This window comes from Stigmatopora nigra, chromosome 13 (genome assembly GCF_051989575.1).
Source record: "Stigmatopora nigra isolate UIUO_SnigA chromosome 13, RoL_Snig_1.1, whole genome shotgun sequence".
Lineage (NCBI taxonomy): Eukaryota > Metazoa > Chordata > Actinopteri > Syngnathiformes > Syngnathidae > Stigmatopora > Stigmatopora nigra.
This window is the reverse complement of record NC_135520.1, coordinates 8,749,300-8,774,321: the sequence shown is the minus strand read 5'-3', so window position 1 is coordinate 8,774,321 and position 25,022 is coordinate 8,749,300. Positions and strand designations below refer to the sequence as shown.

The window sequence follows — 25,022 nt, the reverse complement described above, 5'->3', positions numbered from 1 at the left end:
TTTATCGTTAAAGTCCTAACTTACATCCAGAAATATAGTAATTAGTTGAAGCAGTTACTCCCACTAGGTGCCAGCAGAGTTTGATTCTTTAAACCTAAACAGAGAAGCAATTGAGTCCAGTGATGAGACCCACTTTGGTCCTACACATTCCTCTTTTCATAGGACGGAGAAGTTCTGCTTCAACTGTGGTCAGGAAGGAAACCTTAAATAAACATAGACAGCCGCAAACGCCTTGCTTTTTGTTGCTTAGCCTCACCAATTCGCCTGCACTTAGCTCTTAGACTTTTATGTTCAGAAGAACACATTATAAAACATGGCGTTTTATGATTTGCAGAAAAGAAAAACATTGGTGAATTGTCTCCAGATTCCAAGGGCCCAGAATCGTACCCTATATCAACAGTGCTGCTAAGTTAGTTTAAAAAAGAAATGGCTCAACACAGTGAGCGTAATGGTAAGTACAGAAGAGGGTCAACTAAACTCCCTCTCAATGGTGTCCATAAGTTCCTCTTCTGAGCCGTCATACACAAGGACTGGTGTGGTCAGGGGTGTATTGTGGTCAGAAGTGCTGTTGAGAGAAGGAAAGAAAAGTCAATTATTGTCATGCATTGAGAGTGATGGCAATGTTCAGTCAACTTGTAGTTGTATAGACGTAATCATCAATAATGTTCCAAAACTTTTGCAGTACACAGTTGTAGATGGGTCAGGTGGCATAAACCTTCAAATGACTAGAAATTGTCCCAATCTCATCTTATAATTATGAATTGATGAACTTTAAAGTGAAATACAACTGAATTGCATTTATAGCAGTAATTCTTTCTCATACCAGAGGTCCTTGTGCACTACAAGTGGTAATCACGATACTGCAAGTACTTCAGTCTGCTGGAAAAAGATCAATTTTTGATCAAGGTGATCTACTTACAGGTGAGTTTGTGGTAAGAGGACATCTTTCTCTGTTGCTCCTGTTGTCAAGATGGTTTCAGTAAAGCACTGACCAAGAAACAAAGATAATTATAGTAAGTGCTTTTCATTTCTCACACTGTAAATATCATCATCATTATCACAGTATCGTTACAGTTGCTTTTTGTAAGGGTCAACAATATCTGATGTTTAAGTTGATTCGGAAAGTTTTGCCTGGCGAAACCTCCATTACTTACAGATAAAGATGAATCAAAACATAAGATTAACAGTAGTTTATACGTATTATTAAAAAAATACCCCTTACATTAAGGGGAGGCTCGGGGGCATCATGGTCGGTCTTGTTGCTGCCTGCTCCCCGGGAGCCTTGTGGCCCCTCTGCCCCACCATTGCCGGATGATGAGCAGGAGGAGGAGGGCGACGCCCCCCGCGGCTCCTCATCTTCCTCCCCGCGACTGAAGTGACACAGCCCATATGTCTTTGACCTCGTAAACACCTTCTTGGACGGCACCGGGTTCTTCTTGCATCTCCGCCGATCCGCGGTTCCCCCTTCCTCATCATCGGCAAACTCAGTGTCCTCGTCCTCGTCCCCGGATAGATCCGAGTCGTTCCCGGCACTGTGACAGTCCACCGGTGCCCGGCGGCTGGCCAGGCTCCTCAAGGCGTCGAAGGCGTCTCGTCTAGCCGAAGAAGAGGCTTTCTTAGCCGGCTTCGCTTCTCCACCATGTCCCGCAGGTGCCACCCTAGTCCCACGACTCGTTCCGCTGCCCATCTCGAAGTTGAATTAATTCATGTTAAACTCATGAATAGTCACAGTTTTTTAGTTGATCATCAGAGAAAAGTTGGGACTTTTAACATCCAAAGAGAGTTGCTCTCCTCCTAAGGATGTGTGTGTGTGAAGCAGCAGCTTACATAACACACACCACTTGGACACAGCAGCACATGGAGAAAATACTCCGCCTTCTCGTAAAAGGACAAACATGCATAATTCTTCATCCTTCCAACTTTTTTTCTCCCTTCCTTTTCGGTGGCAAAATGAAGCCATTGTATATGTTTAATTTCTATTTGAGCTATAGTGTACTTTTCAAGGAAATTGAATGTTAGAAGAATAGATGAAAAGTTCACTAGAGTGGTCAGAATTAGATTCTATAGATATAATAGAGCAATAGCAATGGAATTTTATTGAAAAAAATAGCCAGAAAAGCACCATGATGGTGTTTAAGTACATTCAAAATATATTTTCTGATATAAAATAGTTGTCTTTTTTCCCATCCTGAGGAATATGACTCAATTAATTCATAATCATAACGAAATCATATGCAAAACTTCATCTGACCAACCTTAGAAAACAGCTTTCTCTGTAAATGTTGGTAATGTGATTTTTTTCTATAGAAATATGCAATTTATTCATGCCTAGTTTCTCCAGATATATCTTGATTTATACAGACACAAATCTGAACTATTTAGTAGATCTTTTCAAGCTGAGAAAGTCATACTTTTATTTATTTTGGAAAAGACATTATTATAAGAAAAAAAAAGTAATGTTTGGTTGGGTTTCATTGAAAAAGCTTTCTGCTGGTTTAGAGCTCTCAACTGTTGCAAAGAAAGACTATTACATCATCCTGCAGCGCTTTAACAGTTGGTGTGATTTAGAAAGCGTCACATCATCTGCAAAGGGAAGCCCTTCGCCAGCCCGTGCTCAGCTAATAAGACTTTAGTGAGGTCAACTGTGAACTGCTTCTAACCCTGTCCACTGCCTGTGTTTTTTTTAATTCAGAGAAAGAAGTGACATTCCTCAGTGACACCAGATTCATTGTGACGCTTTTCTTCCTGTCCTTTGGATCCACTTGCACATACAAAAGAGACACTAGGCTATAAGCCGAGCCAAGTAAGTACAGCCCCCCCTCCCTCAAATCGCCTTCAAGTCCAATATGTTTGCTGTGTTTCATTAGCGGGTCCCTGTGTTGTCTTTGTGCAAGTACACACATGTGGGAGTGCTCTGGATCGTGTCCAAGATAAAGACACCTGCATGACCTTTCAAATGTTCCCAAATTGTGATGCGGGAAACATTCGAGGAAAACCTTTTCAGGCTAAAATGTCACTCAAGGTAATTGTCTTGCACTTTTGTTTTTGTTCGAGGATACCAACATGTTTTTGTGATGCACAAGAAGACTAAACAACTAATGATGTGTGACAGGAATCACTTTTAAAACTAGAAAATAATTTAAATTGGTCATGTCTAGTGATGTTGTATCGACATCCGATATAGCTATTTATTTGGAGTATTGTAGAGTATCGAATGTGGTCCAAACCGATCCAGTAGCCATATGTTTTTAGTACTATAGTTCACTGGTTCTATAAACTTTTTGTGTTATTTCTGGTCTAAAAATCTAGGCTTGGGGTTGGTATCGGATCAGTATTGGCAACATTTAAGAAAAAATCGTGTTGAAAGTGAAAAAAATCAGCATTTTGACATCCATATACATGTCAATACCACATGCTAGAAGCTTACATGTGTACTAAGTACTTGTAAAAAAATTGGTACCATTTGTCTCTTGTATTGGATCTCATTTGATTATGCAGTCTTTAATAAATATACCAGAACAGTAAAAAAAAATCTCACCAAACAAACACTTTCTTCATAAATTTGAGCTTTTTTTCCCATTCCCTTGTTCTAGTGTGGATCATTAAAGGAGATGAGGCACACATCTGGACAAAAAGTCAACAGTTTCCAGACGAGTTGGGAGGAGCTTTTGGAACAAGATGAACACCACAGCCCAGCATGCTGCATAACTGTGGCTTTTTTCCGGGGGGGTCAGCTCAGTCTGCTTCCTGCACAGAAGACTAATATGTTCACTATAACCACAAGTAAGAGCTTCATTTACAACCTGTATGGATTAATTCATAAAAATACTACTGTTGTCAGACAGTTAAATCGAAGCAGTATTCTTATTAGAACTGTAGTGATAATATTTGTACATTTAGGCCATTTTATAAGACATCACATTATAGTTTAAAAACAATTGTGTGGATTTTTGTTGTTTCACTGTACTTAAGTATTTTTTTATCCTGATCTTTAGTTACGTAATGGGTTATTAAACTAAAACATGCCCATGTGTACTGCTTTGCGTTTAAAGCCAAATTCCTAAGAATTTGGCCCCACAAAAACCGACACTGGAAAAGTATTCAAGCAACTTGCCCAGAAAATAAATGTTAAGCAGTTGCCACGGGAACAATGAGTCCAGGGAAGGAAAACTAATAGGCATCAGATTTAGTTTTCTTCCAAACCCTATTTTGTAATCATCCACTAAAATAGCAAACGTAAACATAATCTATTAACATACTCATTAAGTATAAGTGACATTTTCTGGCAAGATCTTTTTAGGTGTGGGAAAAGGGGACTTCTTATTAGACTGGCTGTCAAACTCACCCAGTTTCTGATGTGTTGACATTAAGTTCCAGGAGGTGACGCTATTGCTCAATGTAATTTAACTTTGTTTCAGCATCATGGTGTTATTGTATTAACAAGCTATTTCCCTTTTATCACACACAATGGTGCAAAAAAAAAAAAAAAAAAAAAAAAATATATATATATATATATATATATATATATATATATATATATATATATATATATATATATATATATATATATATATATATATATATATATATATATATATATATATATATATATATATATATATATATATATATATATATATATATATATATATTTTGCACCATTGTGTGTGATAAAAGGGAAAGAGCTTATATATATATATATATATATATATATATATATATATATATATATATATATATATATATATATATATATATATATATATATATATATATATATATATATATATATATATATATATATATATATATATATATATATATATATATATATATATATATATATATATATATATATATATCTCACTGATCACTGTCAGCTATGTTGGTGTTTATTTACTTCCACTTTTACATTGTTCCATTACAGTTAAAAGCAATGAAAATAACCTTTATTTGCTCTCACTTGAAAGACAACAAGAAACCAACAAAAATAGTATTTTGAAAAAGATTTGAGCTCCTTCCCTCATATCTTCAACTATATTTTCAGCTTCCCCTGTGTAAATCCTACGCCGTTGGGCCTGGTCAAGAGTCATCCTCTTCCGTCAAAAAAAGGCCGAGCAATCAACGAAAAACAATTTGTGCCTCCCTCAGCCTTGGCGAGCTGCTCGATAGCAGCATGTGCTCACTTCCTAATTACTTACACGGTGAGAGCCTTCAGTGTGAGAGTGTTGTCGGGCGATAATCAATCGGTGTATTATACCTGAGCCTGTTTGTCAGCATCTAAATGTGTTGGGCTGCTCTATTTAATTAGCTTCTCCTGCATGCCTATCAATGTCCACCAATTGAGCTCCTGTAATTACCACATTGTTGTTTTCTTACTCTTGATAGGACCGATTTCAACAAGCAGTGCTCACAGTACACGGAATGGTTTTGGCAAATGAATGAATGAATTCTCATGAATTGAGGCTTTTGGGGAAAGTGGGCTGGCAAAAATGAATTTCTCTGTTGGTAACTAGGAGTTATCACATTGCTATTAATCTCATTTGTAGTTTTGCGTCATTTACACTGTTAACATTTATGAATAATTCACTGTGACCCAAAGGAAAATGTCAGAATTTGACCTATCCTATCAAGCCATCAAGATTAGTCACATCAACATGTAATGGCCTCAACAAATTTCTATGAAAAGCTTTATTAATTCTGCTAAAGAACAAGTTAGTCAATGTGTGTTTACAATATTGACAATATTGTTGATTGTCAAATTGTACATTACAAACTCACCTTGCATAATTGAACTTAATAAGCAATGGTTTAATCTTTTTTTTTATAATTCAAGGTCCTTCCACTTGCTGTGTCCATTATCCGTCAGCAGAAGGTGAAAGGATTTACTATTGTTTTATTATAAAACATCCACTTCATTTTACATTCGTGTGGCCATGAGCAGTGTTGAAATACTACTTTAAAATCGATTTTACCGTTAACAAAGGTTGCAGTTGTTTGACCTCGGAAAGGATTACAATTATTTCAGAATGGGAAAGAGAGACATGGAGACAGACACCTGCTGATTGCTGGCATCGCTTCCAAACAGCAGAAGGCGCTTATGTTAGTGAGGAAGATGAGAGCCCATAATGCCTTCATGTCAGCCAAAACACAACTTGAACAAGTACACAATTTATGCATGCGTATAGATGTGTCTCCCTGGGATAAAGTCGGCGTGGGCAGTAGTGGAGGTGTAGAGGTGGCTCACCGCTATTATCTTCAATATATTGAATGCCTATGCACCATATACATGAAAAGAAGCATAGAAGCAATTCCGTGTATCTGTACAATTTCGTAAACATAGCATAAAAATGTAAAAAAAACAGAAAGTATATACAAAATGATATAACAAGGCAAATCTAGTCTCTACCTCTCGAGTTTGACACCCATGCTTTAAGGCATCTGAGAGAGAACACTAAATTAATAACGGTTAATTTCCCAGTTGTGTTAACTGATTAAATCTACTTCAGGCAGCATCTTGTTGTTCTGGTTAGCAGTACCGTCTTACAGTTTTGAACCTCTGTTTGACCTCCTTATTTAGTAAATGAAGCTACTCAACTCACATGGAATTGTGTTCCTGAAAGCTACATGTCACCAGATGGCCTAACTACAATAAGATAGAAGATTTGAGTTTTTCCACTGAATTTAAACGGACAGTTTCCCCTAAAGGATCGGAATTTCTCATTTGTGGTGCGTCATGGTAAATTTGTGGTTCATCTAGTGAAAGCGAGATTCCGCTAAATAATGCTTGGGGGTTGAATAGAAGTCACGTGGGCGGGGCTGAATTTTCATAATAACTTGACATTTATTTGCATTACGAATGGAAGCAGCCTGGTAATGTCGCTGTGATTAGAACAGCCTCTTTTTATGATGCATAAGTTCTTCAGGTGATTCCAATCTTGAAGCTACTCTTCACACCCCATATTTACTCTAGTCATATTTGTTCCATTTGGAAGACAAACAAGGTGTCGGTAGGCGAGCTTATTTGAGTCCCCCCCCCCCCCCCCCCCCACTTTTGTTTGGTTGCTCATCTCATTGAAGTTCAGCAGGCTGCTTTGAATAATTTATTGCTCACACGGTGTCCCCGAAACGACTAACTTTACATCTACACTTGCATGGAGCCATTGTTTACTTTGTACAGAAATAACGTAACTTAGAAATCCCACTGGATTTGGTAGTTTAGCCTTCTATCTGATGCTGTGATTGGCCTTTCAAGCGCTCTATAAATAAAACCCGTTTCCACCAAATCATAATGTCACCTCCAGATAACCCAATTCCCATGATCCTAGTGCATTTTAAGAGGCTAAGGCAAATGTATCACCTATTCCTAGGCTTCCTCCAGTCTGTAGTCAGTTTATATTTGGGGTGTTTTTGTCATTTCATTATGATGAATGTCCTCAAATTTTAGCCTTTAACCAACACAAAATCGTGAATGCAAAAGCTGGCTAATTACAGCATTGCGTTACCATTTACTTTGCCCTGCAGCCTCCCTCCTCATCATAATTCTCCCTCTCTACTAACGCCATTCCCTGAAGGTCACAGCGGCCTTCTATTGTCGCGCGCTGCCGAGGACTCTTCGTGGCTGACCTTTTGTCGTCTGTCACTTCGCAGACCAATCCTGATCCAAATGTAACAATCTGATGCCACGAAAGGCAGTCTTGATGGCCCTCTTGTCCATTTTCTGAAGCTGGACCATCAGATTTTGTGCAAAAGGCAACCTGGGCTGCTTTGATTGGGTACATCGTTTCGACCCAGAAAGGCACTTATCTTACATTTGAAAAAAAAAATGGCATTTTTCACCAAGCTTATCATACTTTCAGGGGCATCCCCACTTTTTTATGGATCTAAATCCACAGTATAGAAATGACAGTATTTTTATAGTTATATTTTTCTACTTCATAGTTGTACATTAATTGGAAGTATTACAATTTGAATCATTTGCTACACAGTTTGCAATGATTTTTTTCCATGATCTTAAACTTTAACTCATTGCACATCACCTGCTTCTTCTCATTAGCACTTAAAATGTGCTTCAAGCTGAAAAGCAAATGCAAAAAAAAATAGACCAAAAAATTGCAAGTTGTGTCATCATACCTCAATGTATCTTATAATTCATTTTAACATTAATTAGTGGTCACATTTGAAGTCCATCTTCACTTTTATGTAGTGCAGCAAAGACGGGGAAATGATGACAGATTGTGAGACGCACTGGTTGTTTTGATGCCAAGGTTGGTGGTATGGGCGGGATGTCACGTTACAAGTGTTGACGTAGCTTTTATGTGAGTGATTTGTTCTTGACGCCGTCCACTCATTAATCTTTTACATCTTTGCCTGTGGTTGTTATTCCTGGGAAGGCTGTCATCCTCTCCTCACTTCTTTTGACAGCAGTACTTACTTTCATCTCTGATTGAAAAACTAAGCATGCCGAGGGGAAGGGTGGGCATTCGTTATTTTTGTGGTGCCCACTACCAACTTCTGAGATCAGTGTTTTGTTAGTAGCTCACACCAAGGACGCAGACATTATTTGAATGGGTTGATTTTCAGGAATTTGGGTTTCGAGACAGATTTCGACCTGACGAAAGAAGTTCTAATAATTTAGCGCAGTGAGTGTCAACTGGTGGGTCGAGATCTATAAGTGAAATATTTAGGGTGGGTCAAGGACAAATGGTGAAAAGATTACTTAGTTTACGGTGGGATCAACAATTGACGTTTCAAGGTTGGGGATGACATGAAAATATTTTTTCACGTGCTACTAGATGGTATACATACTAGGTACCAGATATATTTTTGAACTTGAAAGTATTTATTGTAATTTTAACAATAATTTTAACATGAGCAACAATTTTAATTTTAATTTACTTCCTCTTTGTTTGTCACTTAATGTTATACAGTTAAAACAATGATGTGCATGGGACACTTTGTGTTGTTTCTTTAATATTTGGGTGATATGTTTCTCATCACTTGTATCCAAAATTAGACTGACTAATGTGGTGATTAGTAAATTAGTAGATAAGGTTGACTTGATACAGAGAAAAATACATAGCATGATCAGGAGCTGGTATGTTTTCCTCACGATCTCAGTTAACAAGAACGATGGTGCAATCCATCTGAAAAGTGCATGTGGACATTAGATGGCACGCCACAGATAGCGACTCGTCGCCCATCTGCTCTTCAGCCAATTGTTGAAACCCACCGCGATGAAATTGCATCACATTTTCGATGCATGTTTTATGTCTGCTTGCTACCTTAAGGTCATGTTGAAAAAAAGAAATGTTTTTAAGGGAATCTAGTTTTCAAAGACATCGCTCGGATTGAATTACAGCAGCAGAGGAGACAGATCATATGTTTGACCCTTTTTTCACAGTCAGGTTCAATTATTTTCAACCACACTATGTCAATAATGAAAGGATTGTGTTTAATATTGAAATGGTAATGGGATAGATTGTGATGGGCAAATTAATTAATGTCTCTTTAACTTTTTAACCCATCCAAATGAGTAATTACCCCCTAATTCAATTTTCATTGTTCTAAACATAAACACAGTCATAAACACAACTGACAGTTACTGAGATACATATTTATGTATTTATCTATCTCATTTATTTATGTATAATCATTATTGTTTACAGCACTAAGACAAATAAATAATAGACAGTAATCAAAAATACAATATAGACAGTATGGCATTTGTTTAAACCAGTGACTGCAGTAAAATAATCCTATTTATTTTAAATTTTGTATATTTTATTTGTTTTGGTCGTTAGTTTTATTGATTTCAGTGTATAGATAATATCATACACTTCTGATTGGAAAATATCAAATATTTGCAGTATTTTAGATTAAAAATCTGAGGATGAAGAATTATAAAAGTAAATTATTTGTCCAAATTATTATAACCAGGGAAAATATAGCAATCAATTTCCCCTCGAGATTCCAGATGAAGGATGAACCCGGAATTGACGTCAGTAGGACTAATAGTTTTGATGCAAATACTATTGGGATTTTGCAGGGTTCTTACTTTATTTCTTTGCGTAGTGTTAATTCTATATGGAGCAGGCTTTTGTTTGAGCATCAGCTAAAGTACTTTGATCCACGTTAGATTGCCAAATAATGATGTTCCACGTCACAAATCCGACTGATCGGGACACGCCGACTAACACGCGTCTCGCATCCAGGTCACCTGACGCATGGCCCGGAGCGACTTTCGACCCTCTTCGCCTGCGGAAAGTTGAGAAAGAACTCTCATCGTCGGTGGACAAAGCTTCCGAGGACAGCAAACATTCTTAAAAGAAGTTGGCAGCCATGGATCAGCGCACACGGTAAGAAAATCTGAGTGAGCTTTGTCTTTTTTTTCTTATGATCTGTCATACTGATATTGTGATGCGCGTTAATTATATCACATGCTTTTGCATGCGTGTTCTATTGCTGTGTTTTATTTTCGTATATTTTTGTGCACAGACGTTTTTTTCTGCACGATGCCCATAAATGTGTATGAAATGGCGTTTTGTAGGCATAGGATCATCGTTTCAAACCTTTTGAATTCATGCAATATTTTTTTAAACTATTTCATAGTTGAGTTCATCTGTGATGCAAGTTTATGCAATCTACTTTACAGCAAAATTGGGAATCTACATATAGTATTTATCAACTATACTATCCAAACTTATCAACAGGACACTTTTGTTTAGTGTGCTGCAAGTGTAATCAGTGGATTGCAGTCAGGTGCTTTTAGTTTCTGCACAAACATTTAAGATGTCACAATGGAAATAAAACCTGCACATAAACAGCCCTTCCTTTGCCCAACCCTGTTTTCGAATATATAGAATATTTTGCTTTAGGCCACTTCATATTGTAGTTTAATGAGACACAAAGAGCAAACATTTTAAACTGTGATAGTCCAATAGCTCCACCTACCAGTGACACGCCTAAACAGACAGACGCGCACGCACACACAAACACACACAATTCAAACCATATTATTCACCATAACACTTTCTTCCCCATACAAAGCTATGTTTTCATTTCAAGGTAAGTGTCCAACCCCTCTGCCCCAATAACACATATGCAAAGTGTTTTTCTGACTGCAATTAAATCATCACTCCAATAGAAAAACAATTACTATAATAACCACCTTTATGCCTTATTGACATTTTCAGACCAGATGGCCCACTAAATATTTTGAAGCATAATATTAAAATCAACTGACATGATCACACTGAAACATACTGATGATAAAATAAAGCTAAAGATCACGTATACGACTTTAATGAGATTAAAATATATGTATACATCCTCAACTTCTTTGAATAAGTATTGGATAATCACTAAAGTGCTAAAACATCTGAAAGCATAACAAATGACTCCATCTAGCAATGCCAACTGGAAATTAATAATAAATGCCCCATACATATTCATTCATTTGTACTTTTTATGATTATTTTGTTAACTTTTTTGCTGAAGTATTTTTTTAATGAATGAATTTCTTGCTCTTCGCATCGCCTTTGCTCATTAATAAAAAAAAATACTTGTGCGAGTGCCTTGTGATTGGCTGCCCACCAATTCAGGGTGTTGGGATAGGCTGTAGCACCCCCCGCGACCCTTGTGAGGAAAAGCGAAGTGGAAAATGGATGAATAATGTTATTCAGATTTGGCATGTCATATACAGTTTAAAGAAAACAGTAAGCATGCAAAACAGAAGCATCATGGTATTATTTTGGCATCTCCAATGCTTTCTAAATGTTTTCCCAGTCACATTAGCATTCTGCTTGTTCTAGCTCACAGTGATTGTCAAGTGTGCGCCTGCTGGGTCCAGGTGAAACAGAGTTTAAAGGCAGCTGAAGGGCATGTCTGAATTTTAGCAGCTGGGGTTCCTTAAACTTCTTGTTCATGTTAATTTGTGCTCTTAGAAAAAGACTTTCTCCCACTAAAAGGGATTAATTTACGTGTTCCCAGATGGAATAAACGATAAATGCTTGTGACTTGGAAGCGCGAGTTTAAAAGAATGTATACAAAAAAGAGGAAAACATTGAATTGAATTCACTAAGAGGGATTTGGAGTGTACTACATCGCTCTATTGAGCTCAATCCTGCAAACGGATTTGCAGTTCTTCCATCTTTTGTTTCACAGATCGCAAAGTTATATGGATATATGCATATAGAGTTGTCAAAGTTAAGCTTAGACGTGATCTCTGGAGTAAAGTATCGCAAAACTCATGACAAATAGTGGCTTTGTTGACTGTAGCATGAGAGACTATTGGAATCAGAAGAAATAATCAGCCAGTTAAACCCTTATACACCAACATCACTTTATTTTCTCGGATGTTATTCTTTACAAAAAGATTTAAATATGAAAAAAAAAACTTAGCTGCTTACAAGTCAAGGAGAGCTATATGATACCATACACTTAAAGAGTACAAGCAAAATAGTGTGTATTGATTTAGGGGAAAGATAGCTCAACCAATCAATTGCAATACATTCAGAATACTGTGTGCTCTCAGTAAGCTTGTCTTTTTTTGGAGGAATAATTTAACGATCCACGTTAGAGGAGGGGTCGAATCCAGCGCTATTCTCAATTTTAGCAGGAAAGTTTGGGCAAGTGAGACACAAAGATCTCAGGCACTTTGAAATCATGAGATTTTTTTTTTGATGAAGTACTCCTGATGACCCTCATTAGCTTTTCTGCATGCTCAACACCAATAATTAAAATAAGTTGAACTACACATTTTGTTAAAAGAAAAACTTCAAAACTTCTTTATGAATGACAAATCCTAGCTTTTTTGAGGTCATTTTCGCCACTGTAACATAATTCACGGTTTGAACTTCAACACTGTGCTTAAATATTAAAAATGGGTTAACAGTAAAAAAAAAAAGTTCAAATGTATTCCACATCAAATGTAAATAACAGTTCTGTAAGATTTACAGTTAAATAAAACACGCTCACATAATCTATAGTTGCGAACAATAATGTAAAAATGTATCAGCTCTCTTCAGGTCCAAGCTTGTTTAAAATGACATAATTTGGGTTTTATTAGGAAACTTTTGTGGCCCACTGATAGAGTGGTTAGTGTGTCGGCCTCAAAGTTCTGGGGTTGAAGGTTCGATTCCAGATCAGTCCTCACTGTGTGGAGTTCGCATGTTCTCGCCAGGCTTGCATGGGTTTTTTCCGGGTACTCCGGTTTCCTCCAACATTCCAAAAACATGCGTGCAAGGTTGGTTGAACACTGTAAATTGGAGTCAGTGTGAGAGTGAATGGTTGTTTGTCTGGTGCCCATAGCGGTTGGGATAGACTCCAGCACCCCGTTTGACCCTTGTGAGGATAAGCAGTTTGGAAAATGAACAACTGAATAAGAAACTCCTATAGAAAAAGTCTCTCTGTACATTTCACAGATGCAGATCTGAAACACATCTTTAATAATATTCAGTTATAGAAAAAACTTTGTATTTGCAGTCCTTTTTGATCCAATTCTTTCATTTCTTTGCCACCATCTCTCGGTCGTCATCGTATTTCTCAACGAGGATCTGCTCTACAACGTCGTGTAGATGTAAACAAAAATGATGACCAGCAAGTTAAGAACAGTGCCAATAATGCCCAACATGGCCAAAATGGTCTCTTCCTTGCTTTCCTTGTCTTGGCTTCCTCTTTCTTCGTCACTGTAGACAGCGTTGACCATTTTCCCGGGAAGCATCTGGAGTTTGAATTTCACACCAGTCTGAAACACAGGAGGAATATTTTTAGAATATTGCAGTAACAAATACTTTTGTGTATACATTTTTGAAGAAAACCATTTTCAAATGTCAAGATTTTGCCCACACAGAACACTATAGAGTTGTGTCATCATGCTCTTTTGTTGTTGTTGTTGTTGTTGTCGAACAGATCTTTGGACACACCCACAGCCATTGACCCCAATCTGTAAATAGTAAATAAATCATTTGGCTGTCATCTTGCCTCTCCAATGTTACACAGTGTGTCATGGCTGCCTCTGCGTCGCCATGTTTTATTCACGACTGCGCAAAATATTTTCGCATCAAAAATAAATTACGTGAAGGCGTTTTTCTTTAATAGAATATCAGACATCTGCCCCCATCTAAGTGTGCACAAAAAGCACAGCGTTCACAACAAAGGAACATTCAATTGAACATAGCTTGGACTTGAAAGTACCCTGAGGAATCCCGTCTAAAAATGACATTCTATACCTGTTCATTGCAGCTATTAAAAATAACGGCAGACCACTAAGTTTCAGTTAGTTGAGTCTTGTTTTATGCAAAAAGTAACGGTATTATGCATCCCAGAGGGGCAGCATCTTGTGCAAGTTGGCATTCAAAACCTCTCAAGAAAAACATATTTTCTTTTTGCTGGTCAGTGGGTTGTACAGGACGACTAGTGACAGCAAAAGCTTCTAAGTTTTTAGTGGATTAAAAATAGCCTAGAAAGTGGATAACTTGCTGATTTTTTTTTTTTTTTGGTGCTTTATAAGTGATCATTTTTTGTCCTTTTTATCTCTCTTGTATTATCTGTGAAGTTGCTATAAAAATAAAATCATTTACGGTTTAAGAAAATAATAAAAATATAAAAATAATCAGAAAATCATGGGAAAAATATTGAAAACCAAGTTAAAATTCTCTCAATCACAGTTTTTATCTTTAAAATTTGAGGATATTACATCAAATCTGAAAATTGTACCAACATTTTACAGAATTCCCCAAAATAGTGAAAATAGCGCTAAAAAATGAAATCTGTGTTAAATGCAACTTTAGGTTGCACACCTTTACATGAGTATATTTTCTAGGGCTAGAATTGAAATATATAATAGTTTAAAACATATGCCTAATATTTAATAAAACATACAGGCCACATTTTCACATTTTTTGGCTCTATGTAAGAAGCATCTGGTCTTAGTGGAACAAATCAAATTCAGAATGTGTGCTGTCTCAATAAAGCCTACGTTATTAAACAAAGAAATGATGTGGGACAGCCAATAATAGTTCCACACATTTGCTTGATTGCTTCATATTTCACAACTACATTTGGGGCCCCTAATGGAGAACAAAAGTTCCATCCTTATGACCCATAGGGAGCAGGAAGATCATTTTCCGCCTCCGGCAATGGCTTCAATTGATTAGTTATTTGACTTTGCCCCATCCACAAGAAGTAAGAAGGATTCGGTTATCTCTCACTATTGATTGCCGCTGTCGCTCAACAGCTCATTTGAACACTTTTTATGCCTGATTAATCCGGGCTGTCGCTATCAAGGCCGCTCAGTGTTGCAGCCCTTTTTTCATTTTCCCTGAGTTATCATCATCATTGTAAGACCGGCTTTGCACCGGCACCTTTGCAACAGCCAGCCTGTGGGCGTTTTCAAGCCAAACATAAGATCAAAAAAATTAAAAGAGTAGACAGAGGAAGTGATGCCAGACCTCAAATGACAAATCCCAACTCTCGCACTCTCACTTGATCCAAGCCAACCACCGCAGATCAGTGGAGAGTGAAAGCGTTTGCCACGTGAATAATCGCCAGCATGACAAACAAGGGGGCCACATGCTAACGCGCTTTGACAAGGCACGCTCGCTTTTGGCGTCGTGGAATGCGCATGCAGGTGCACCCGCCCAAATGCTACATACTTTAACATTAGAAAGCGTCTCGTATTGTCAAGTGGAATTATGAATGGCGTTACTTTCAATTGCATATACTCATTGTTTAGACTTTATAGTAGTTGAACATTATTTTGAAAAAACTTAAAATTACATGATTTGATTCAGGAAGAAATCTCAAGATATTGCAATGACTTCCATTTACAATTTATTTTAAATTAAGCTCTTTTCCAACATACAATGCTAATTCCTCAGCCTTAATGTGCAAAAAGTGGTCATTTTATGTGTGCACTATTTTAGGGCATTGTAAGAATGGCACAAAACACTAAGAAATGATGTTTTTCCTTAACCAAAGTGTCAAAAAGTGATTATTTTTTTGCAATTCCAAGATAAGTCTTGAGGGAATCCATGAATATTAAATTATACATATATTTTGGTTATGTGGACAAAGGGTTAGTGCATCAACTTCACATTTTTGAGATCGAGAGTTTCAATTCCAGGTGGATTCTGACTTTCTTGTGTGTAGTTTGGGCTTCCCTGGGCTTGTGGGGGTTTTCTCTGGGTACTCTGGTTGGCTGGTTGAACACTCTACATTGCCCTTAGTTATGAGTGCGAGCATGAATGGTTGTCCGTCTCCTTGAGCCTTGTGATTGGCTGGCCCCGAATTCATTGTCTCCTGCCTAGTTCCTATAATTGGCTGCGATGGTCTCCAGCACCCCCCTACGGTCCTTATAGAAAATGAATGAGTAAACCGATGAATAATAGAATACATCTGAGAAAACTTTAATAAATGAAGCAACACATTGGCCTTTTTTTAAAAATCATTAAAAAGAAGTCCTAAAAATGCTGATGAATAATACACACATTGCCAGTTGATTGCATCATACCTCATTTGAACAATAGATGAGAAACGTTTGGTTTCAGTGGAATGGCTCACAAATGGGAACAAGTCCCACTGAAAAACCACATGAATAATTGTAATCACTGAGCCATGAATATAAAAAAGGATTACGATACACTGTACACTTAATTGGATACTTAAAAATAGCTTTTAACCCATTATTATTCTGAACCTATTCCACATATAACTACATTTTAATCCTTATTGGTGCCTTTTATGCATTTTTCTAAAATTATCAAACAATATTGTATTACTGGTAGGCACTTTGGCTTAGAGTTGAGGCCTTGGCCCTGACATTCCTGTGTGCACAAAATATTCAGACTCCTCCCACATTATAAAAGCATTCATCCTCATCAAAATGACCTTTTTTGGGGGTGAACGTTGGCATGGACATTTTTAAATAAACCCGGAGATAAATGTTGTAAACTCCTCTAATAACAAGTAACGACCACACAAAACCAAAGACCATCTTCACCCTTTTCAGACATTACCCTTATCTTAACTTATTCCCTACCCTCACAGGTCATCGTTTATATTGTTTCATTCATGTTTGGAAGGAATACTTTCCATTTCTAAGGATTTGACCCGTGAGGCCATATTGAAGTCCTCCAAGGTCAAAACCTGCTTTAAAAAAAACGTACAGCAGAAGAAAAACAAGCAAAAGAAGCGCCAAGAGACAGACGTCAATTAAAGTCTTTGTCGCCATTACGTAAGAGGCACTTTAACCTGTTAAGAGTACGCATGACATGACGGGCATAACCCGGGGGAAACAATTGAGGGCAGCATCTAGCGTTTTCTTTTTGGATCACCTCTATGAATGATTCACATAAAAACAACTGAGCCTGGAAAGCCCCCCTCTCGTCGTCTTTTATAAAGTATACACACACCCTCCACATCATGAATAAATCCAAGTCAATAGGATGGAGGAGTGTTGAAGATGCAGACCTACCTTGCAAAGTATCAGGAATAATATGGACATGCTGGTGGTGGACACTTCCAAGGAGCGCACAGATGACTAAAGTGAGAGCGGACCCCACTCATGCTTCAGTGGGGTGCTCGCCTGTCGCCCGAGTGAACCGCTCGACTCTTCATCTCTCAACTTGCTGAAGCTTGAAAGCGCATATGCTTCTCCGTCTTCTCGTCTGAGTGGAAAAAATGATGTCAAGTTGAAGAATGGATGATGCTTTGATGTGGGTGGGAGCAAAAGAGCGACGATATCTCATGTGAACAACGTCCGTCTGTCTGTCTCTTTCGTCTCACTTCTGCAAACAATCAAACAAACAAAAACAAAGCCAACTCTTTCAGTTTGTATCCTCTTTTCAGTCAAACAAATTCAACTTTTAACGCCCTCCTTTTTCGCATCTTTGGTCAGGAGTGCTGCGAAGGGTACCCGTCACCTCGCGCCGTTTGCCGACAAGAGGCATTCCCCTACTCTTCCTCTCCCTCACTTTCCCTCTCCCTCACTCAACCCGCATATTAATGCAGTCGTGGTTGCCCGGCAACATACATGTGAGAGTCTCTCTCTCTCTCTCCCGCTCTCTCTCACTCTCTCTCTCTGGGGTCTCCTCTAGTATGTTTGGAGGACTTTTGCCTTTGTGTGTGTACTCTAAATTTCATTTACCGTAACGCTTATCCTCACAAGTGTCGTTGGGATGCTGTAGCACAACCCAGCCAACTATGGACTGTAGGGTGGGGACACCCAGAATTGGGCATTAGCCAATCATAGAGCACAAGGAGAAGAACAACCATTCATATTCAGACTCTGTCATACCTAGGGAGAAATTAGAGTGTTCAACCAGCATAAAGTGCATGTTTTTGGGATGTAGTAAGAAACTGGAGTACCTGGAGAAAATCCATGGCTAGAAAAGAGACTCCGCCCAGGACAGTCGGAACACAAAATTTGATCACATTAAAATGTCAATGCAGGAATTATGATTTTATCTTTTTACTCATTTTAATTTAATCAATTTTGCTTTTACTGACATTTTATTGACAATGCATTTACCATAATACCAATTATTAGTTTTTTTTATGACCAACAATATAAACTTGATTTATTAGCAGAATAATTATTGTGGTTCTGTTTAAAGATATTAGATGACCAATTATTGCAATTTGCAACATGTTTAAATTATAAGGTCTTAAATGTAAAAACAAAATCATCTCTTTCAACTATTCCGAATGACAATTAGAAAATAATCTGTTTTTCCAATATGATTTCTCACATACATTTTGTATACATGATATTGTCTCACTTGAATTAAACCAGGCCATTTGAAGTCAATGAAATTATGAGACTTAGGACACATCCCGGTTATTTTTCAACACAATGGAAGACAAGGACGAATATGCTGTCCTCTTCTCGTTTGCCTCATTTCACCTCTATGAGATATTCAATGTTTGTCTCCCAAGAACGAGAAAAGACATGACTCACACGGAGGACAGACGGAACATTTCTCATTTTAAGACACTTTCACGCCTTGAATATTTATTGTTCTTCATCAGTTCACACTAAATGTAATAGCAGCCTCTTAGGGACAGGCCGTTTTGTTCCTGCAAAATCAAATATCATCCAATACCGCAGTCTTCTCCAATTACGGCTTCATAATGGTATTTTTGTATATTTTATAACTGTGTGGATCATAATTGAGACATGTTGCTAGTTGCAACAATTGATCATCTAATAATTGTAAACAGAACCATAGTAATTATTCTATAATTTACAAAAGAATGTTGAAAACTAAGAATGTGTTTGTTTCTGTGAGCCTTAGTCAATTTTTTTTGCTGTCTGTTCATTGATTTTAAGAGTTTTATTAGTCTTAAAAGGCCAAAGTGTAGATGAAGACAGTTTATTATTACATGGAATTAAACATGGACAACCTGATGTATATTTGGGAAAACTGGACAAAAAGTACTAAAACAATTAGAAAAACAAGTACATTTCAAAAATTCATCTTGAATTTTCACCTAAAATCCCCTAAGACTTAACTTTTTCTATGTATTTTTGCCCAAATTAGTTTGAACAAACCTTGCTTCTTCACCAAAAAAAAAAAAATCAATATACTACTTAACACAATTTTTTTTGGACTGACCAGAATATTAAATTGACACATACGCGAATAAGCATGCATATAAATTAGGACCCCAAATTCAACATAAAAACAGTCCTTTGCATGTTTGAGCTAAAGAATTCCCCTGGCAAAACGCCAGTGGATGTTTGAAACGTCAAACCGTTGACAACAAACTAGTCTGCATGGTCACTTTGCCTAACAAATGACCTGCAATCTACAACAATAAAAATGGAAATGTAAAAGAATGATTTCCCCCCTGTGAAGTGATGCCGTTGGTGTGCATAATTTGATGTCTCACAGTGTTGCTGTCTACAAGAACACTAGTAACAATTAATTTTGGTTTCCATCAAATTTTGTATGCGGAACTGCAGTGTTCTGAAAACACGCTGAAAACTCAGTGTCACGTTGCCTTTGGTTCTAACAAGCTAATATTAGTGTGGAAACAGGCACTGCCACTTCTACTTAATCACTCTTTTCATTCGGTCCACAACTGGGAATTAGGACTTCTTAGGCAAATTTTTAATATATGCCTTGTCTTTTGCTTGGTCAAACCTAATTTGGTGACAACTTTTGGCACCTGATTTAATGATTTCTGCCTTTTTAAGGTGAGAAAAATATATTTTAAAAAGAAAATTATGGAAAATGGGCACAATGGTGCTTGTTGTACTGCATTTTAGCAATACCACAATCTGGAAATTGTATTTTTATTTTTTTATTTGTATTTTTTTTTGTATTTATTTTGAGATTCCCATGTGCACTATAACAGTTGGTAAAATGGTGCACCATAATTTATAACAGACGAAAACATGATAGGTTTGGCAGAGGAGGCAGCGATGAATAGAAAAACAAATTCAACAATTTTACATTTTGTTTGTGTTCTGCTTAGAGACAGATGAGTGTCAAGTGTAGACTGGACAGCATAAAAGCATTCCAAAGGAGCCACGCGGAAGGAGAAATGGGACGCAGGGAAAGCTATTAAAGATTGACTTTTGATGGAGGTGTCCTCAAATCTCATACAATTGAATAAAATAAAAATAGAACTAAGGGACACACGGAAAAGACAAAATCACTCAGAATGACTTGAAGTAATGCTTTTAGGCTTGATTGGCTAATGCAGGCAGCGGCCAATGCAGGACTGGACATTTTTTGAATTCGATTACAATTATTAAATGTACAGCTTGGTAATCAAATAAGACGCCACATGTGCACTGGAAGTCAGATTTGACCTCGGTTCAGGATTTTAGCAGTCGGCCATATCTGCCTTATCGAGCATGACATTTCTTCTTTACCGTTAATGTAATCATTTTTTATTAGTAAGTGAACTTCATGCATTACATCAATGTTGTAAGAAATATGCTTTGCTAGGGCAACCCACAAGATATATTGATAATAATAGTAACGACAATAAGATATGCTTTTGAAAAAAACACTTGTTTAGAGGCTGACTTACAGCAGTACTGACTGGCATTGATAAGTTTAACAGACCATAATTATTTCGTCTTTAAAAAGTGTCATAGTATTTACAGTTGTGTTCTGTATAAGCGTCATTGGGTTTATGATACAGGCTGAATTTCATTTGAATTATTTGAGAACACCTGGTTTAAAAGAGATGATGTTCTCTGGCAGTTGTAGATTATAGCTGCATTCAATCCAGAGTGATGTCTGTCTGTCAGTCAAAGTAGCAGAAAGAATTCGACCCCCCGAAATGTTCAATCATCTTCACTGCCAACCGTTTGAGAAGTGTCGGTAACAGGAAGTAATGAGGCTCCACTAGACCTCCGCACGTTCGCCGCTTCTCTAGAGATCTTTTGTCTGTTGTGCCACACACCCAGCTGTAAAATGATCTTTGCGGCATTGGAAACTAATGAGGACTTTAAGGTGTTAACATGAAAGTGTGCGAGAAAATCTGTCTCGCTTGTATGGCTTTTGATTTAAGCTATCAATCTAGATTCAAATGTATTCCATTTAGGGAGAGGTGTAAACAGACAGAAAAATTGAAAGTTTTGACGCTTTGGTTGTTCAATAGAAGATTCTTGGAGATCAGCTTTTTTTCCATTGGGTAGAATGTGTCACATTAACATCTTGAGTAGTTATTCTTGAGAAATTCTTCCCAGAAACCTGAGATTTTAACTATACATTGTCCGTTCTCCAATCCCAGCAGCGAAGTAACACAAATCAGTTAACACACAATCATTAGAGCACTATTTTGCTACCCAAAATAACATCACCTTGTGTCAGCAGCTGCAGTTGAGTAGATAGGGTCCCAATTTGGTGTATTTTTTTTGGAAATCTCTTTATCTTGATAATTTGCCGTAAGCATTTAATACTTTTGTGTTTGTATAATTAATAAAATGGGCCCATTCATCATTGCTGGCAGCTTTAATTATTTCTTGATTAAGATTAAGTTATAGTTGTGTCGAAGGGCTGTGTTTTCAAGAACGGCATAAAGTTTTATTTCCTTGTCAAATTCTGCATTTGAAAGAGTACGCATTACAACATTTCATTATGTGCGATTGTTTCTCTATGAAAGGCTGTGTTACTAATTGGTCAAGAAAAAGGATTTCTTGCAAGATGCTCACTCACGTTATGAAACATACATTTGTGCAGAGTCTTTTATTCTTTAGCAGAATTGATGGAAACAAATGACAACGTGTTGGAAATATCCCCGTTGGTGAATCACTGTTGATTAATCGAAATGAGCCGTCCTCACTTTGTTTCCTGACAGCATTCTTTCTTTCGATTTCTCTTTAGCTCTCTGTCACTTTCCCTCTCTCTTATGAGGTCTGGATGGAACAGAAAGTACTAGCAATAAATCATGGGCAGCATACAAAAACAGTCTCGCAGCTCAAGGCTGTTCAAAATGGAGATGTCGGGAACTTTGCCTGCCATCCTTTCTCAAATGTTTAGAAAAATATTGATTCGGTAATGGGCCTAATCGCCCCACTGAACTCTGCCCCCTCACCTCAAAGATTTTCTCATGTTGATGCAATAAAAAGTCTCCTTCCCTAACCAGACTTCTAGTTAGTAAATAATAAGTCTAATAACCAAGGACACAACTGCGTTAGTCCTAGATCAAACGATGAGAACACTGCCAACACAACTATGTTAAAGCAAGATAAGTAGGCCAAGTAGGACATAGCGCCAGTGAGAACCAGATCATTATCTGGCAGCAAAAAAGAACACTGAGGGATTATTCCGACATTCAAAAGGCTCCCATTCTTGAGGAAATATTTCACTTCTCCTTCATCTCTCACATACGTACATTTTATTGTTCTTAAAGAGGCTGCGTCCTTCCTATCGCCAACCGAGTCTGTCTATTCAATAACTCATTCATCATGGGGGAGTCGGTATTATCATGTGAAACAGGACGGTAGCGATATTGAATGGAGGGATTGAGGAATTGAAATGACATAAGGAATCTCCACGGTTTTGCTTTGGCATCAACTCCTTTTGCCCTCCCAGAAACAAAATGTCAGACATTAGCAATCTGGCCTCATCAACTTTAAAGACGGTTGGACCCTGTTCGTGGGATCCCATTTAGTTTTCCATCAATATCCCTTTTAAACTCATACCTCTGTGTGTAAAAGTGGAATTGTGGAAGGAGTATACTTGCAGATATTAGAATCATTTAATATATTGAAGATGCCTTGTCTTTTGTACGAGTGGGTGTAAATATTGATCTGTACTAATGGTTATTCATTACCATTTGGTTATCCAAATAATTCAAGAGAGATGTGTTGAATGCAGATTTGAATTCATCTGACGAGATTGCAGGGATACCAAGTGTAAATTCTCAAACTAGGCCGCCATTACACTTTTAAGACTGTCTTCCCACTCAATTTTGGGAGTTCTTGTTGGAGCATCCTTTTAATCTTACTCTCTTGTGATTTCCAGTGTGTACTAGGTAGCTCTTGTGTAATAGTTTTCTGAAAGTCCAATAAAACCACTAGCTCTGTTCTTTTGGGGGGGGTGCAAGATCAAAGCATATGGCATCCTCGCTTCCTTTGACCAGAAGCACTGTGAGCTTCATCTGCCCCCCAAATAATATGACCACAGCAGCCAATTAAAGCATCAAAGCAATGCTACTGGATTCCAGCCAACCTCTGCGCAAATGTTATTTGCCTATATTTACAGGCAAAAGGGGGGAAAAAAGACTAATTGGCCAAGTATAGGTACACAAGGAGAGGCGATGCTGTCATTTTAATAAGTCTACTTTTAGCCAGCCACCAATTAAAACTCCCCAAAGAATCTGTGTCTCTGAAGACAGTTCCCCGAAGGAACTGTTTCAGTCCCATGACTACTGATAAGGTTTTGACTGTGTTTGTGAGTGGTGAAAATGCACACTTCATGTGTTAGCGTCTCACTGACTGATAAGAAGTTTGTACTTTTTAATGGACAATACTTCAGTAAAATATATAATAAAATACTGTATCAAGAAATATGTATGAGAGAGATACCATGACTGTGACAATGATCTGTTCTGACAGCTGCTATCACAATCCCATGTAAATGGAAGTAGTAAGACTGTCTTAATCTGTCAATTGTTGGACTGGTGTCGACTCATCAGTTATGAAATATTAGCAGCTATTTTTAGATCTCATTTCATATATGCATATTTGACATTTTGTTGAAAACAGATAACACTGTTCCCCTCTTTTTTTTCTGGCAAATGTTCTCAACACACTAGCATCCCCAAAACCCTTAGTTTCAAACTTTTCCTACACTAAATATCATACATAGAATACTGAAAATTTACAAACTTATTTTACTTAACTGAACTGTTTTTTGCCAGTACAACATTCAAAGCCCCCTGTTGAATGTAGCTTTATTGTATATCAAAATTCCAGAGGGAAGGAAAATCCACCCACCATTAACATTAGTGAGATGATGGCCCCACATTAACACGCCTCTTTGGATTGATATTGTCACCCTTGGTTACATGAACAGCTGAAGATCAGCAAGTGACCTGTGGCCTTGAAACCAGTTCGAACAGCTGAGGGGAGTGCATGTCAATAAGAGTCAGCTAATTAAAATCACTCTTCATTTATGTCTTGATCTCGATTGATTTGCTTTCAGTCTTCATCTGTCGCACCAGTAGACTCTATAGAAGGCTCCTAGAGACGCACTGATGTCTGAGCAGCGCTCTTGGCGCGGTCTTTCAGTAGAATCAGGTGGGCGGTTACACTCTATAGTTTATAGAGTGGGAGAGAAGTAGGCTTAATTTGCATAAAGATTACAAATGCGACCATGAACATGTATGATAATGATTTTTGCCGCTGCTGTTTACCAGGAAGGCAAACTAATCCAAAGTTAATATTTACAATATCAAAATTAGCTCAAATATCTGCAGATATTCATCTTTATAAAAACAATTGAGGCCCCTACAAAGGTGTATAACTTGGTCCTGATCTAAATGATCCTTCT

At 37.5% G+C, this 25,022-nt stretch overlaps 2 protein-coding genes and 1 long non-coding RNA gene across 3 annotated transcripts in view; 1 reads left to right on the top strand and 2 right to left on the bottom strand.

Annotated features, from left to right (window-relative positions):
- Positions 1-64: 64 nt before the first annotated feature.
- Positions 65-1,828, bottom strand: LOC144206682 (uncharacterized). The gene is made up of 3 exons (XM_077731779.1): positions 1,223-1,828; positions 920-987; positions 65-565 (listed from the first exon to the last, which is right to left on the bottom strand). The coding sequence occupies exons 1-3, from the start codon at positions 1,685-1,687 to the stop codon at positions 469-471; spliced, it is 630 nt and encodes a 209-aa protein (XP_077587905.1). The 5' UTR covers positions 1,688-1,828; the 3' UTR covers positions 65-468.
- Positions 1,829-9,995: 8,167 nt separating this feature from the next.
- LOC144206683 (uncharacterized) overlaps positions 9,996-25,022 on the top strand; it is a 28,165-nt gene continuing 13,138 nt past the window's right edge. Inside the window, exon 1 of the long non-coding RNA XR_013328412.1 lies at positions 9,996-10,358. This is a non-coding gene — a long non-coding RNA (uncharacterized LOC144206683). The remainder of the gene's footprint in view (positions 10,359-25,022) is intronic.
- Positions 12,323-18,035, bottom strand: tunar (TCL1 upstream neural differentiation-associated RNA). The gene is made up of 2 exons (XM_077731310.1): positions 17,477-18,035; positions 12,323-13,747 (listed from the first exon to the last, which is right to left on the bottom strand). The coding sequence occupies exons 1-2, from the start codon at positions 17,504-17,506 to the stop codon at positions 13,562-13,564; spliced, it is 216 nt and encodes a 71-aa protein (XP_077587436.1). The 5' UTR covers positions 17,507-18,035; the 3' UTR covers positions 12,323-13,561.